Source organism: Ascaphus truei, chromosome 8, assembly GCF_040206685.1.
Source record: "Ascaphus truei isolate aAscTru1 chromosome 8, aAscTru1.hap1, whole genome shotgun sequence".
Classification (NCBI taxonomy): domain Eukaryota; kingdom Metazoa; phylum Chordata; class Amphibia; order Anura; family Ascaphidae; genus Ascaphus; species Ascaphus truei.
This window is the reverse complement of record NC_134490.1, coordinates 62,567,797-62,580,173: the sequence shown is the minus strand read 5'-3', so window position 1 is coordinate 62,580,173 and position 12,377 is coordinate 62,567,797. Positions and strand designations below refer to the sequence as shown.

The following is a 12,377-nucleotide window of genomic DNA, read 5'->3' as shown; positions in this document are numbered from 1 at the left end:
GCAAACAGATACATAATTTTTAATATTGAACACCTTGTGATGTCTTTGAGACATGTTTTATACTACTGTATATATTCCCTATTGTGGTAAGGTGAAGTGCCCAAGGTACATGGAGCTTGGTAGATCCTGTTGTTGAATTCTCTGTTGATTCGTAGTACAGTGACAACTTGTCCTATATTGATTTGGGAAATAAACACCCCATTGCCACTACACTTGCTAATAGACCATCTGGATGTGTTTTCTGATCATTCCGTTTTGGTTTTCTTGACATGCTCTTCCTTCTCCCCACAGACCCGTGTCTTAGTAACCCACGGTGTTAGTTTTCTAAAGGACACGGATGAGATTGTGGTGCTTGTGAGCGGCTGTGTCACTGAAACCGGATCCTACAAAACCTTACTGGCAAACAATGGAGCATTTTCAGAGTTTCTCAAGACGTATGCAAAGCAGGAAAACCACAAAAAGGAAGAAGAAACTTCAGGTGAAGGGCACACCAAGTCTGGGTCATACGTGCTAACAGGTGGTGCATATCTATGAACGTGTGTGTGTGTGTGTGTGTGTGTGTGTAGTCTTTCCATGGAATATGACACACAAAAGCAAATTGATTCAGATAAAAATACACCCAGATGCATTTAAATGATTTTTCTTTTGGGCTGGTTTTTTAACATTCCTGGAAGTCAATTGCCTGCCACACAAAGTAACGGCTTAGCATGACTGCACTGGAGTTTTCTCATCTCCCGTATTGTTTAGTTTGGAACGGCGTGGATGAGGAAGGTGACGGCGAGCCATCGGAACAGAGTGTGGAAGAACTCCCTGGAGACATTGTAGCAGTGACGCTGAAAAGGGAAAACAGCCTTCACCTGAGGAAGCACAGCAGGTGGGAACCTGTCTGCGGGTCATAGAGAAAAGCGGAAGGGAGATCTTTCTGAAAGTCTCCTGGCTGAAGCACGCAGCCACAACTGATGCAAATGACAGCGCACATTTGATTCAAATCAATGAGACATTAATCTGTTGCAGTCTGTTTGCCCCAGTTTTGCAGATGGGGGCCTTTAAAAGAGCAATTCATGCCTTTTTTTAAATTTATTTTTTAACATAGGGTTGAAGCGGGGTCTCCGGAGCTGAACCCCATTAATTCAGCAGGGACACCATCCGAAGGGACTGCCGGTATCTTGGCAACGTTTAAAGCCCTTGGTCAAATGGGCCAATAGGAAGCCGAACCTGATGACATCACGGCTTCCTATTGGCCACAGGGCATGGGAGCTTTTAAACAACACCATTATGTGATCCCTGCTAGCCCAGTGGAGCGGCTGCCGGCGCCCCCTATGGAGGTCTGTATCTCTGGAAGTAGCGGTCTGCGGAGCTGAAATTAGTGGGGTTCAGCTCCGTAGACCCCGTGCTTCAAGCCTATGTTAAAAAAATAAAAAAGGGCATAAATTGCTAATTTAAAGACTCCCATCAACAAAACGGGGGCTGTGTTAAAAAAAAACAAACTAACAAAAACACCACATGCAAGGGTTGCCTATTTAATAAGTACTGATGATAAGATATATGAAGATGTACAAAAGCTAATAATGGTATTTAATACAATGCTTAATAACCAGTTAGGGCACTGGGCAGGACAATTGGTCCAAATTGTTCTTATTCTGTGTTTGTAGAAAATAGGCTTAGGCAAAATATCTTGAAGCGGCAATTCCCGCCTCAGCCCCCAACATTAGTTACCAGGATGGGAATACAACAAAAAAGGAAGCGCGCTAACTAAATTAAATTCCAAACGTGAAAAAGGTAGATGTGGTGCAGCGTGAAGAGTCGAATTGTTCCCAATTCCCAGCAGCAATAGATGTGCAAAGTAATCAGCGCACCTCGTTTCATGCGAAGGAAAGAAAAAGAGCACAATAGTGAAGCAAGTTCACAACACAAAGCTGGTATCTGTAGATGGTGAGATGTGCACTTACATTTCAGTGCCTGTCTCAGGCATGTAATGGTATCTTTTAGCGTCCTCACCACCATGAAGTCATCACAATATTCAAAAGACTTCTTTTTTCAAGGTTCTGCTTTATATAAAATATCAGGAATGGGGTTTCACAAAACAGAATTAAAACATGGGCACAGACCAGTTCATGATGTTCCGCAACCTCCGGTGTCCGCGACAGTCACTTGCCGAACTGGTCGGCGTTCTATGTCACTTCCGGTTCCTGGTGCTTCAGTGAAACTGGTCCTTCCGGCAACCCCAAGTGATGAATTCATGATGGTGAGGACGCTAAAAGATACCATTATATGCCTGAGACAGGCACTGAAATGTAAGTGCACATCTTACCATCTACAGATACAAGCTTTGTGTTGTGAACTTGCTTCACTATTGTGCTCTTTTTCTTCTTTCTTTCCTTCACATGAAACGAGGTGCGCTGATTACTTTGGACATCTACCAGGATGGGAAGTAAGGGGTCTTCGGGGATGAACCGCTTTAATTTTAGCTCCAGGTAACCCCTTTTTCCCGAGAAGGTAGCACCAGTACTTCCTGGAATTTACCTCCCCCATATCACATGGACCAATAGGAAGCATTGCGGCTTCCTAATGGTCAGCATGATGTGGAGATTTATAGCGCCATTTTGTTTCCCCTGCCATGGCTGAACCTTCACCAGTAAGTATCTTGGGATCCAGTGGGTTCCCGTAGCTGTAAATAATGCGTTTCGGCTCCAGAGAACCGCTGCTTCCCATCTTTGTTAAAAATAGAATCGTACAGGGGGCTGTTGTGTAAATATTTAGTAATATTTTTTTTAAAGTTTATGTCAACATTAAAGAGAAGGGAGTAACAGATTTTGTTACTATATTACAGCTCAGTAATCTAATGCATGGATAAGATAAAATGGTTTTTGACCAAATGGGAGTTGGGGGCAGAGAATGACATCTTGTTAAATTACTATCTTAACGTGTATGCCACATTGCATGAAGTGGTCAAAATATAGCATATAGGTGATCGCATATAAGCAGCAGTTCATGTATGGAAGTCCCATGGACATATAAAGCAATCCTTAGTACAAGCCCATAAAGCTAGTGTTATATTTTGCATTTATTTTTTGTTGTACAGAGATAATTAAGGCCATTACATAGTAAATGTTCATTTTCAAGTGTGTGTGACGTAGATCTCGAGTCAAGATGTTCACAGAACTACTGATATAGTCTTTTTAATATATTTCTCAGCTTCAATGGCACCCAGTCCCTGAAAAGGTCACTGAGAAGGTCACTGGAGGATGGAGCAAAAGAAAAGACAGAGGACCCGCAAAAGCTAGTGAAAGGACAACGGCTAATTGAAAAAGAAACAATGGAGAAAGGAAAGGTACCACATTTCCACTCTGTAGAGCTAGAAACATAACAAGCACGTACTGTAATACACAACAACATTTCAGGGGGGGAAACAGGCGGAAAACTGGAATTATTTTGGTGCCATTGCGCAGTGTGTGTAACACGGCGCTCAATTATTCAAATACTTTTACAGTGACCCTTTTGTAGTGTTGCAATGAAAGGGTTAATATCTCCTTTGTGACGTTGTTCTAATGACACAAATGAGTTGGCCATGTTAATGTATATTTAGAAGAAAAAACAAACAGGAACACATATTTGAACTTCACAATTATATAATAGCAAAAATCAAGGGTGCTTGCTCATCGGCAATACCGGCTCCCGACGTGGCAAGGAGCTCGGGGTACCCCGAAACATTCCATCTGCAGACGCTTTTCAAAAGACATTTGTAAAGATTGAACTGGGCAGACTGGGTCAGCCCAGCGGTTCTTTTCTGCCGCCAGTTTCAATGTCTCTATTAACCTGTGTGAGAGCGATCGGCGGGGAATAGCCCGGCCTCAGTGTGCCACACACACACACACACACACACACACACACACACACACACACACACACACACACACACACACACACACACACACACACACACACACACACACACACACACACACACACACACACACACACCGTGTAGCCTGACGATTGTTTTTCTTTTTATTACATTGCTACAGGTGCAATTTTCGCTATATGTGCAATACCTGCGTGCAGTAGGATGGGGGTTCACTTTTTGGATATCTGTGAGCTATGTTCTTCAGAACGCAGCCTTCGTTGGACAAAATATTTGGCTGAGCGAGTGGACCAAAGATGCTGTAACTTATGACAATAGGACCTATCCAGCGTCACAGAGGGACATGAGGGTCGGAGTATTTGGAGTGCTGGGAGTAGCGCAAGGTAAAGACTATGACGATTCCATAGAAAACAATACCAACCCATCACCAAACACCCATCCCAGTGAACCATTGCGCAGTCAGTAGGGATTTCACCATCTGTAGAGAATATGAAAGCTTTTGTGTCCTGCGTGTTCTTGTAGCAATGTGTGATGTACACATCTTCCAGGTATCTTTGTGTTCCTGGGAGCATATCTTTGTGCCGGAGGTGCAATCCGGGCTTCCCGATGGCTTCACGCACGGCTGCTTCGCAACATCTTGCATGTCTCTATGCTTTTCTTTGATACCACGCCAACGGGGCGCATCGTTAACAGGTTTGCCAAGGTGCGTCCGTCTCAAGTTAATCTTTTCAAGAGGTGCCTGTGAAGTGAGAAATAAAGGCGGGAACAGGAGTAGACTCTCTTGTTCTGGTAGAATAAATAAGGCCATGTCTAGTAAGTGGCGCTAAGCCATAAGACACCTTACCGCCCATGGGGCCTATTCTAGTAGCTCCAAATTGTGATGTTAGAGCTGCTGTTCTGAATGGCAGAGTTGTGGGTTCTAATTGTGTTGACTCTGACACTGGTACCCCCTTCATCACAAGGGCCCTTAGACTAATTGGACTTAAGAATATATTTTACGATGTGTGACTCATTTCAATATATTTTGTATAGACATTAACATGTCTCCCAGGGTACCTCATATGTTTTCCATTTTCGGCACAGGCATCTCTCCCTAATTTAATTTGAGGGAGGTTTATGGGGACATATATACAACTGGAGGTCCTACTAAGTTGGAACGCCTCCCTCCTCCCCACCATGCGGTTTGTCACCTTTTATAGAAGTGGTTTAAAAGGTGCGATTTGCAATAGAGAATAGGGATTTTCTCCCATTTCATTCCGCGACTTCTGAACCCGCGCGGTTTGCCACTGACAACTTCGGCGCTACGAGAATAGGCCCCTCAAGTCTTTTGTTATGAGTTAGATGGGATGTGAAAAGCGATGAAATGACAGAGTACATTCTCTTTGCAGGACATCTTCACAGTGGATGAGACCATCCCCATGTCATTCCGCAGCTGGATAGCCTGCATTTTGGGGGTCATCGGTACATTGTTTGTGATTTGTTTGGCCACCCCCATCTTTGCTGCGGTCATTGTACCCATAGCAATCTTTTACTTCTTTGTGCAGGTAACACTTGTTCATCTGAAAAGCACAATGCCAACTGGAATTGCACGTTTGTTCCTATACTGTTATTTATAATACAGGCGTTGCTATAGCACTAATAGGAGTGTTGGGATATGATATGTATTGATATTGCAGAATAGGAGAAAAACCTTGCGAGTGCAACGCAAATATATGCAGCTTTTTAGTTAAAGTTGCAGTAACAATGAATCAACTTTGGCCCAGATCCACAAAACAGTGCTAAATCTTTAGCATAGGGGCAGCCAACTCCAGTCCTCAGGGGCCACCAACAGGTGAGGTTTTTAGGAAATCCCTGCTTCAGCACAGGTGGCTCAATCAGTGGCTCAGTCAATGATTGATTAATTGAGCCAGTTGTGCTGAAGCAGGGATATCCTGAAAACCCCACCTGTTGGTGGCCATTGAGGCCTGGAGTTGACCACCCCTGCCCTTTACTCATAGACATAATATCGTAAACACGTGTTATTAATTTCTCACAGTAGCATGTTTCCCATTTAAAAAAAAAAACAATTTCTAGCGCTTTTACGTGACCACATCGCGCCAGCTGAGACGCCTGGATTCCGTGACGCGCTCTCCGATCTATTCTCATTTCGGAGAGACTGTCTCTGGCTTGTCTGTGATCCGTGCCTATGGCCACCAGCAGAGGTTCCTTCAGCACAACGAGGCCACAATTGATATCAATCAGAAAAGTGTTTATTCCTGGATCGTCTCCAACAGGTGAAGCATCAATTCACAGAACAGAAAATATGTAGCCGGGTAGCATTATAATGGGGAATCCTGGTATGAGCTTGTTGCCGTAAGGCAGGAAGATGGATTTTATTGGTACCGGAATGAGATCTATCCGTTGTATATTACTGTTTATGTCACTATGTAGGTGGCTGGCTATTCGTCTGGAATTCGCAGGGAATCTCACAGTGTTCTTTGCGGCGCTTTTTGCGGTTTTGGCCCGAGGAACTCTGGACAGTGGAACTGTCGGACTTTCCATTTCTTCAGCTCTCAATGTGAGTCCAAATGAAATGGGTTTCTGTGTGCACATTGTCTCTTGTCTACCATTTCATATGTGAGGTTTCATAAGCAGCGTTAATGTCACAAGATGTGTAATGTATAACTCTGTGTCTATCTGCTATCTAATCTATCTGTCATTAAAGCAGCAGTCCAACCTGCTGTCCCCCCCATCCACCCACTTTAATATGTGCATCAATACAATCCACACAATGATAAGTAATTTGCTAAGTTGCCGATCGATCCGTTCTCCTATGATCGATTGGCAAAGATTCAGCTCGGGGGTTCACTAAATGGCTGCAGAGGAGTATTCTGTTTCAAAAGAGGAAGGGGGTGTGACTTTGTAAATGGTTGTTATAGAAACAAAAAAGGCTTGTTACATTATAATACATTAAAAAGTTAATTTCAGAGTTGTTTAAAAAAAAAAAATGCTACTAGTATTTTCTCATAGTACAGAACTGATTTATTAAAAAAAACAAAAAAAAAAAACACATGTAGGATATTGCTTGGTCCGCAGCTTTAAGACATTAGTTAAACAAGTATAAAGACATTATGCATTGATGCTGATAAGCGATACTAAGGACTTGGATGCTTATTCTTGACAGATAACGCAAACCCTCAACTGGTTAGTTCGGATGACATCCGAGTTGGAAACCAACATCGTTGCTGTGGAACGTGTACATGAGTATATCGAACTAGAGAATGAGGTGAGCTGTGAAAGGGGTATTAGTCGAAAGCATAAAGAGAGTATTTTGGATGAAAGCCACACACTTGTAAATGTTTTATTTGACACAACAAACGTCATGACTTTATTGTAGGCGTCATGGGTCACAGAACCTCGCCCACCCCCAAATTGGCCCGATAAAGGAGTGGTCCAGTTTATTGACTACACAGTTCGCTACCGTCCTGAATTAGATCTTGTTCTTCAAGGAATATCATGCAAGGTGGAAAGCATGGAGAAGGTATGAGTTATCGTCACTTCATTGGGACAAGTTGCTATCATGGAAGTTCAATGTATAAGGAAGCTGTACATTTTGACCGTGCTTTAAGACACACCCATCATTTAAAAGACTAATTCAGGGGTGAAACAAAGAAAATTATTTTTTAATTTATTATGATTATTTTATTTTTTGTAATTATTATTTTTATATATATATATATAGAAAATAATTAACAGCGCCCCTATTAGCACACACCTGTATCCTTGCAAAACAAATCCCACAATGTAGAACGATGCACCCAGCACAGATGTCTAACAATATATAGTAAAGTGGCAGGATACTAAGTGAATTCAAGTTACAAAAAATAAAAATGAAAAAATATAAAAAATGTAGGTTGGCAACAAAAACAATATAAAAGAAAAAGAAAAATATACCTATAAAAAATGTGTGTAAGTCTCTTTTTCAATGTAGACAATGCAAATATAGAATGTCCATACAAATCCTTAAAAAATGAAATTGCAGTCCTGGGCAGCTTTAATCTTGGGCTCACCAACCTCCCAACGATACCTAAGAGAAAAAAAAGAAAGAAAAAGCGCCCGATCCTTGTGTAAAATCAGAAAATAAAGGGTTTTAATTTGCCATGAACAGACGATTGCCAACTCACACTTTATCAAATAAAATCAAGCAATTTATGGGACAAGCCCATGCACCACGCCGACGACCAGATATCACAGCTGTCCTCCGTCTGCATACAGATACTGCCGTTGTAAATCAGCTCTGCTGTGGGATGTGCTGCCAGTAAAACCTTTCTCTTTCACCTCAGTTGGAATAATAGGTACTTCTGGCTGCATTCAATCTTCCACCGATCGTGTTGCAGGATACTCCTGGACTGACGTCTTTGCTCTGGAGCCTGGGCTGTTCGGCCACCGTAGTTCCTGTACCACGTGACCCTACGTGTTTCATCCGTCTCAGCGGATTTCATCAGGGGATCGAAATCCGCTGAGACGGATGAAACGCGTAGGGTCATGTGGTACAGTAGGACAGCTGTGATATCTGGACGTCGGCGTGGTGCATGGGCTTGTCCCATAAATTGCTTGATTTTATTTGACAAAGTGTGAGTTGGCAATCGTCTGTTCATGGCAAATTAAAACCCTTTATTATCTGATTTTACACAAGGATCGGGCGCTTTTTCTTTCTTTTTTTTCATATATATATATAGTGGTTGACAAATCACCAAAAAATCTACTCGCCACACAAAAAAATCTACTCGCCACCTAGTACCAAACGTGTGCTGCTTGGGCCAATATTTACTCGCCCGGGGGTTAAATCCACTCGCCCGGGGCGAGCAAATGTATAGGTTTGTCGAACACTGTATATATATATATGATGGTGGTTACATCCCTTTGATCCCAAACTGCGTAATTCAGTTCCATTGATGTGGATGTTTCAATCTCTTTATCTCTGAACGTATATATATTACTTGGGAGACAAAGTAGTTAGTTTTGGCACATTGGCTTTTAACTAAATCTGTGTGGATCTGTTCCTCAGATTGGAATCGTGGGCAGAACAGGTGCTGGCAAATCCTCACTCACAAATTGCATCTTTCGGATCATTGAGTCGTCGGGCGGGAAGATTATGATCGATGGGGTGGACATTTCCACCATTGGCCTTCACGACCTGCGCCAAAAACTGACTATTATTCCTCAGGTAAAGGTTTACGTTAGGATTTATGCCCCAAATTGGAATACACAATCTTTTGTTTGTAGATTACTATTCCCATGTTAACAGCTGTATGACTGGAAACATTACGAGTGTCATCTGGCTAAGATTTGTCATGGTTACATAGCATATTAATGTCTGATTCTGAAAACTCTGCCCAAGAGCAAATGTTGGTCTGACCTTTAAATTAAATGTACATATTGCAAAAGATCCACAGGTGGCGGACACACTCCGCTCCTTTCAAAATGGTGGTTGGTGCTCTAGCATGAAAAGCGAGAATCCCTGCAGAAATCACTCCATAGACTTCAAAAGAGAACAGTATCCTGTGGCACTCCAACTCTGTGACAAAAGTCAATAGACATTTAGGGGCCTATGCTATAAGCGTCGATAAGCCACTTATAGAGCACTTATCGGCCAAAATGCCTACTGCTATTCAGTAAGCCTCGATAAGTGGGCGATAAATGCCTGAATCGGCAGAAATTTCAGCCGTCATAAAAAAATTGCCGGATGAGCGGTTTGAAATTCGTGCAATTCTAGTAGCCGCGATTAGGTTATCGACGATAATCACGGCTCTAGAATGGCGAGTTTCTCCCAAAATCCTCATGCCAAGAAAAGTTGGCGTGAGGCTGGTGAGAAGCTGCTGAGAGGTGGCGAAACAGGACTTCAAAAGGATGTGACATCTCTTTAAGGGATGACATCACATCCTTTTGAACGAATGTGACCTATCACATGGTACAGCAACCAATGGGATTGTCTTCAATCACTTTGGCTGTAATTCCATGTGATATAGCCATGTGGTTTTAAGGATGTGACGTACCTCCCTTGGAGATGATGTCACATCCTTAAAAAAAAAAAAAAAAAGAGGCGGGCACATGATACATCGTCCAATCGGATTGGAGCTGTACCATCTGACAATAAAATGTGATGTCACAGGCCATATATAAGGCATGTATGTCTCATTTTACTTCAAGAAGCCGACGAGAGATCCTGTTCTGGATTTACCATTGGGTTTTGGATTGACAGATGAAGATAGAAGATTAAAGAAAAGATAAAAATAATGAAAGATGAAGAAAGAAGACGGCGATAGAAGATAAAAGAAAGAAGATTTTTTTTACCTGATGCTGGTCTTCAAGGTGGATGGCGTTGGATTGCGGGTGATGACGTCGCGGTACGAGAGATTGCAGATACAGCGGGATTCGGAGGGTGAAGACTTCTAAAAGGTAAGTAAAATATTGCATGTATGTAAATGTCATTTTCAGGTTTTTTCATTATATTTATTTTTAAGTTTGTGATTGCCCATTGACTGATAATGTATTAATCTGTGCCCCTTTAGGATACAGATAAATGCAGTGACAGTCAATGCATTTTTTGGCAAATGCTTGTTTTGAATTGATTGTAATTTTTTCTATTTGTTTTTGTTGTTTGGATTTAATAGTTTGGAATTTTGATGGCTTGTTTTAGTACATTTTAGGATTGGTTAGCATTTTAAATTAATTATTTGTTTTGCTGGCTACCCGTTTTGTTGGCTAGTGTTTAAAATGAATTAATTGTTTTGTTGGTTAGTGATTTTATTTATTTAATTGTGCTGTTGAGGTGCTTGTGTATATCTTTTATTATTGTGTATTTTTGGCCTCCTTGCTTTTTTTATTAGGCTGACCATTGACTGCTATAGTGGCTTATAATGCCCATATTATATGGGTATGATGTACCACTATGCCAATCAATAGGTAGAGGGTGGGTATAGTGGGCCAGGGTGGGTGGTTAGGCCTCCCAGGTAGGAAGCGGGGGTTGTGTGGTTTAACCCCTTAATTACTATAGCGGTTATTAATAAATTAATAGATAGGGGAAGGCGGTGTATTTATTTAAATGTATTGCAAAAAAAAATTTGGCCACAGGATTGGTACCGCAGGCCAGCGGGACCTGCGGGGACCACCTTAGGACATCCGAGGGCCCACAGACCCCCACGGGGACCACGAGGATCCCTGGACACCCGCGGCCTCTGGTATCAATCATGTGGGGGTAGAGAAGGTGGGTATTAGTGTTGTTGTGTTTTTAATGTTTATTGTGGGTAGCAGCTGTTTTAATATACATTTTAATACTAGTGTATGAGCAGGGAGTCTCCGGAGCAGAACCGCGTTGATTTGAGGTCCGGGGATGGGGTGCCAGTATCTCCTATGCGTCACGTGACCGTGGGAATAAAATGCATAGGCGTTTCTGGCACCCCATAACGGGGCCTGTATCTCGGGAAGCAGGGGGTCCCCGGACCTCAAATCAACGCGGTTCTGCACAGGGAGAGGCGACTCTCTGCAGCAGAAAGGTATCGCCGGGTAAGGTCTTTTCAGAGAGGTGATCAGGCCGACGGCTACTCGCCCATTTTGGGAATTTTGCTATCACAGGTAACCGGGGCTTTCTGAATACTGATAGCAACGCTAAAAAAACAGGCGATTTTTTTATGAACGCTTATAGCATGGGTCCCTTATAGTTTTTTTTAATGAAGTAAAATAGATGACTCAGAGCACTATGGATTTCTTCATACATTTATTGTGCCAAATAGAAACACAACGTTTCGTCAGGTAACTGGCCTTTATCAAGTGAAAGTGGCATAGTTACAGGCCGAAACTTTGTGTTTCTATTTGGCACAATAAATGTAGCATGAAGAAAACCCATACCATTGAGTCTCACAGTTGTCCCAGAGGGGTTTAATGCCCTGACTTAGAGAATCTTGTGTCCTCTACTTCCCATCATCAGTAGGTTGTACTGGGATAGTATAATTATATATTTGATGACATGGGTGCTTGATATTATTGATTTAATCCATTTTTAAATTCACTTTACACAATTCTTTGGTAATATATGTTTTAAGTAAATATATTAAAAGTTAACTCTTACACATTGTAAGTGTGCGGTTTAGTGAATTCTTTTTGGGGCACAATCAATTTGTGTTTCCCTTCCCTCTTTTTCTGCATTACAGTATGTCTGCATCATTAAAAAGACTTTAAATGTCTATTTGACTTTTGTCCCAGTGTTTGACTGCCACGGTATACTGTTCTCTATTAAAATGTATATATTTGAATGGTATGGCTATCCATCTAGGAATCTGCTGAAATATGACGTAGTCCTTGTGGCCAGTTCAGTCTTTGCAGGTGTATCTAGGACAGAAGTGGGCTAGGGATAGCGATATGTTCAGTAAGGCCAGGTCCCCGCTGGCTGCTGCAGCTCCCGCAGGGACAAGAGCCGCCCCTCATCGGGGCCTGGCCCACTGCCAGGGGGCGCCACCGCGCTGCGCCGTCAGTTTTT

The 12,377-nt window shown here is 42.3% G+C and overlaps 1 protein-coding gene across 1 annotated transcript in view; it reads left to right on the top strand.

The window, feature by feature from the left end:
* ABCC2 (ATP binding cassette subfamily C member 2) overlaps positions 1-12,377 on the top strand; it is a 40,051-nt gene that overhangs the window by 22,070 nt on the left and 5,604 nt on the right. Inside the window, exons 19-29 of the mRNA XM_075612298.1 lie at positions 292-478; positions 748-874; positions 3,196-3,331; positions 4,026-4,245; positions 4,411-4,565; positions 5,251-5,406; positions 5,936-6,135; positions 6,293-6,419; positions 7,026-7,127; positions 7,239-7,382; positions 8,910-9,068. Coding sequence (XP_075468413.1) covers positions 292-478; positions 748-874; positions 3,196-3,331; positions 4,026-4,245; positions 4,411-4,565; positions 5,251-5,406; positions 5,936-6,135; positions 6,293-6,419; positions 7,026-7,127; positions 7,239-7,382; positions 8,910-9,068 — 1,713 coding nt within the window. The remainder of the gene's footprint in view (positions 1-291; positions 479-747; positions 875-3,195; positions 3,332-4,025; positions 4,246-4,410; positions 4,566-5,250; positions 5,407-5,935; positions 6,136-6,292; positions 6,420-7,025; positions 7,128-7,238; positions 7,383-8,909; positions 9,069-12,377) is intronic.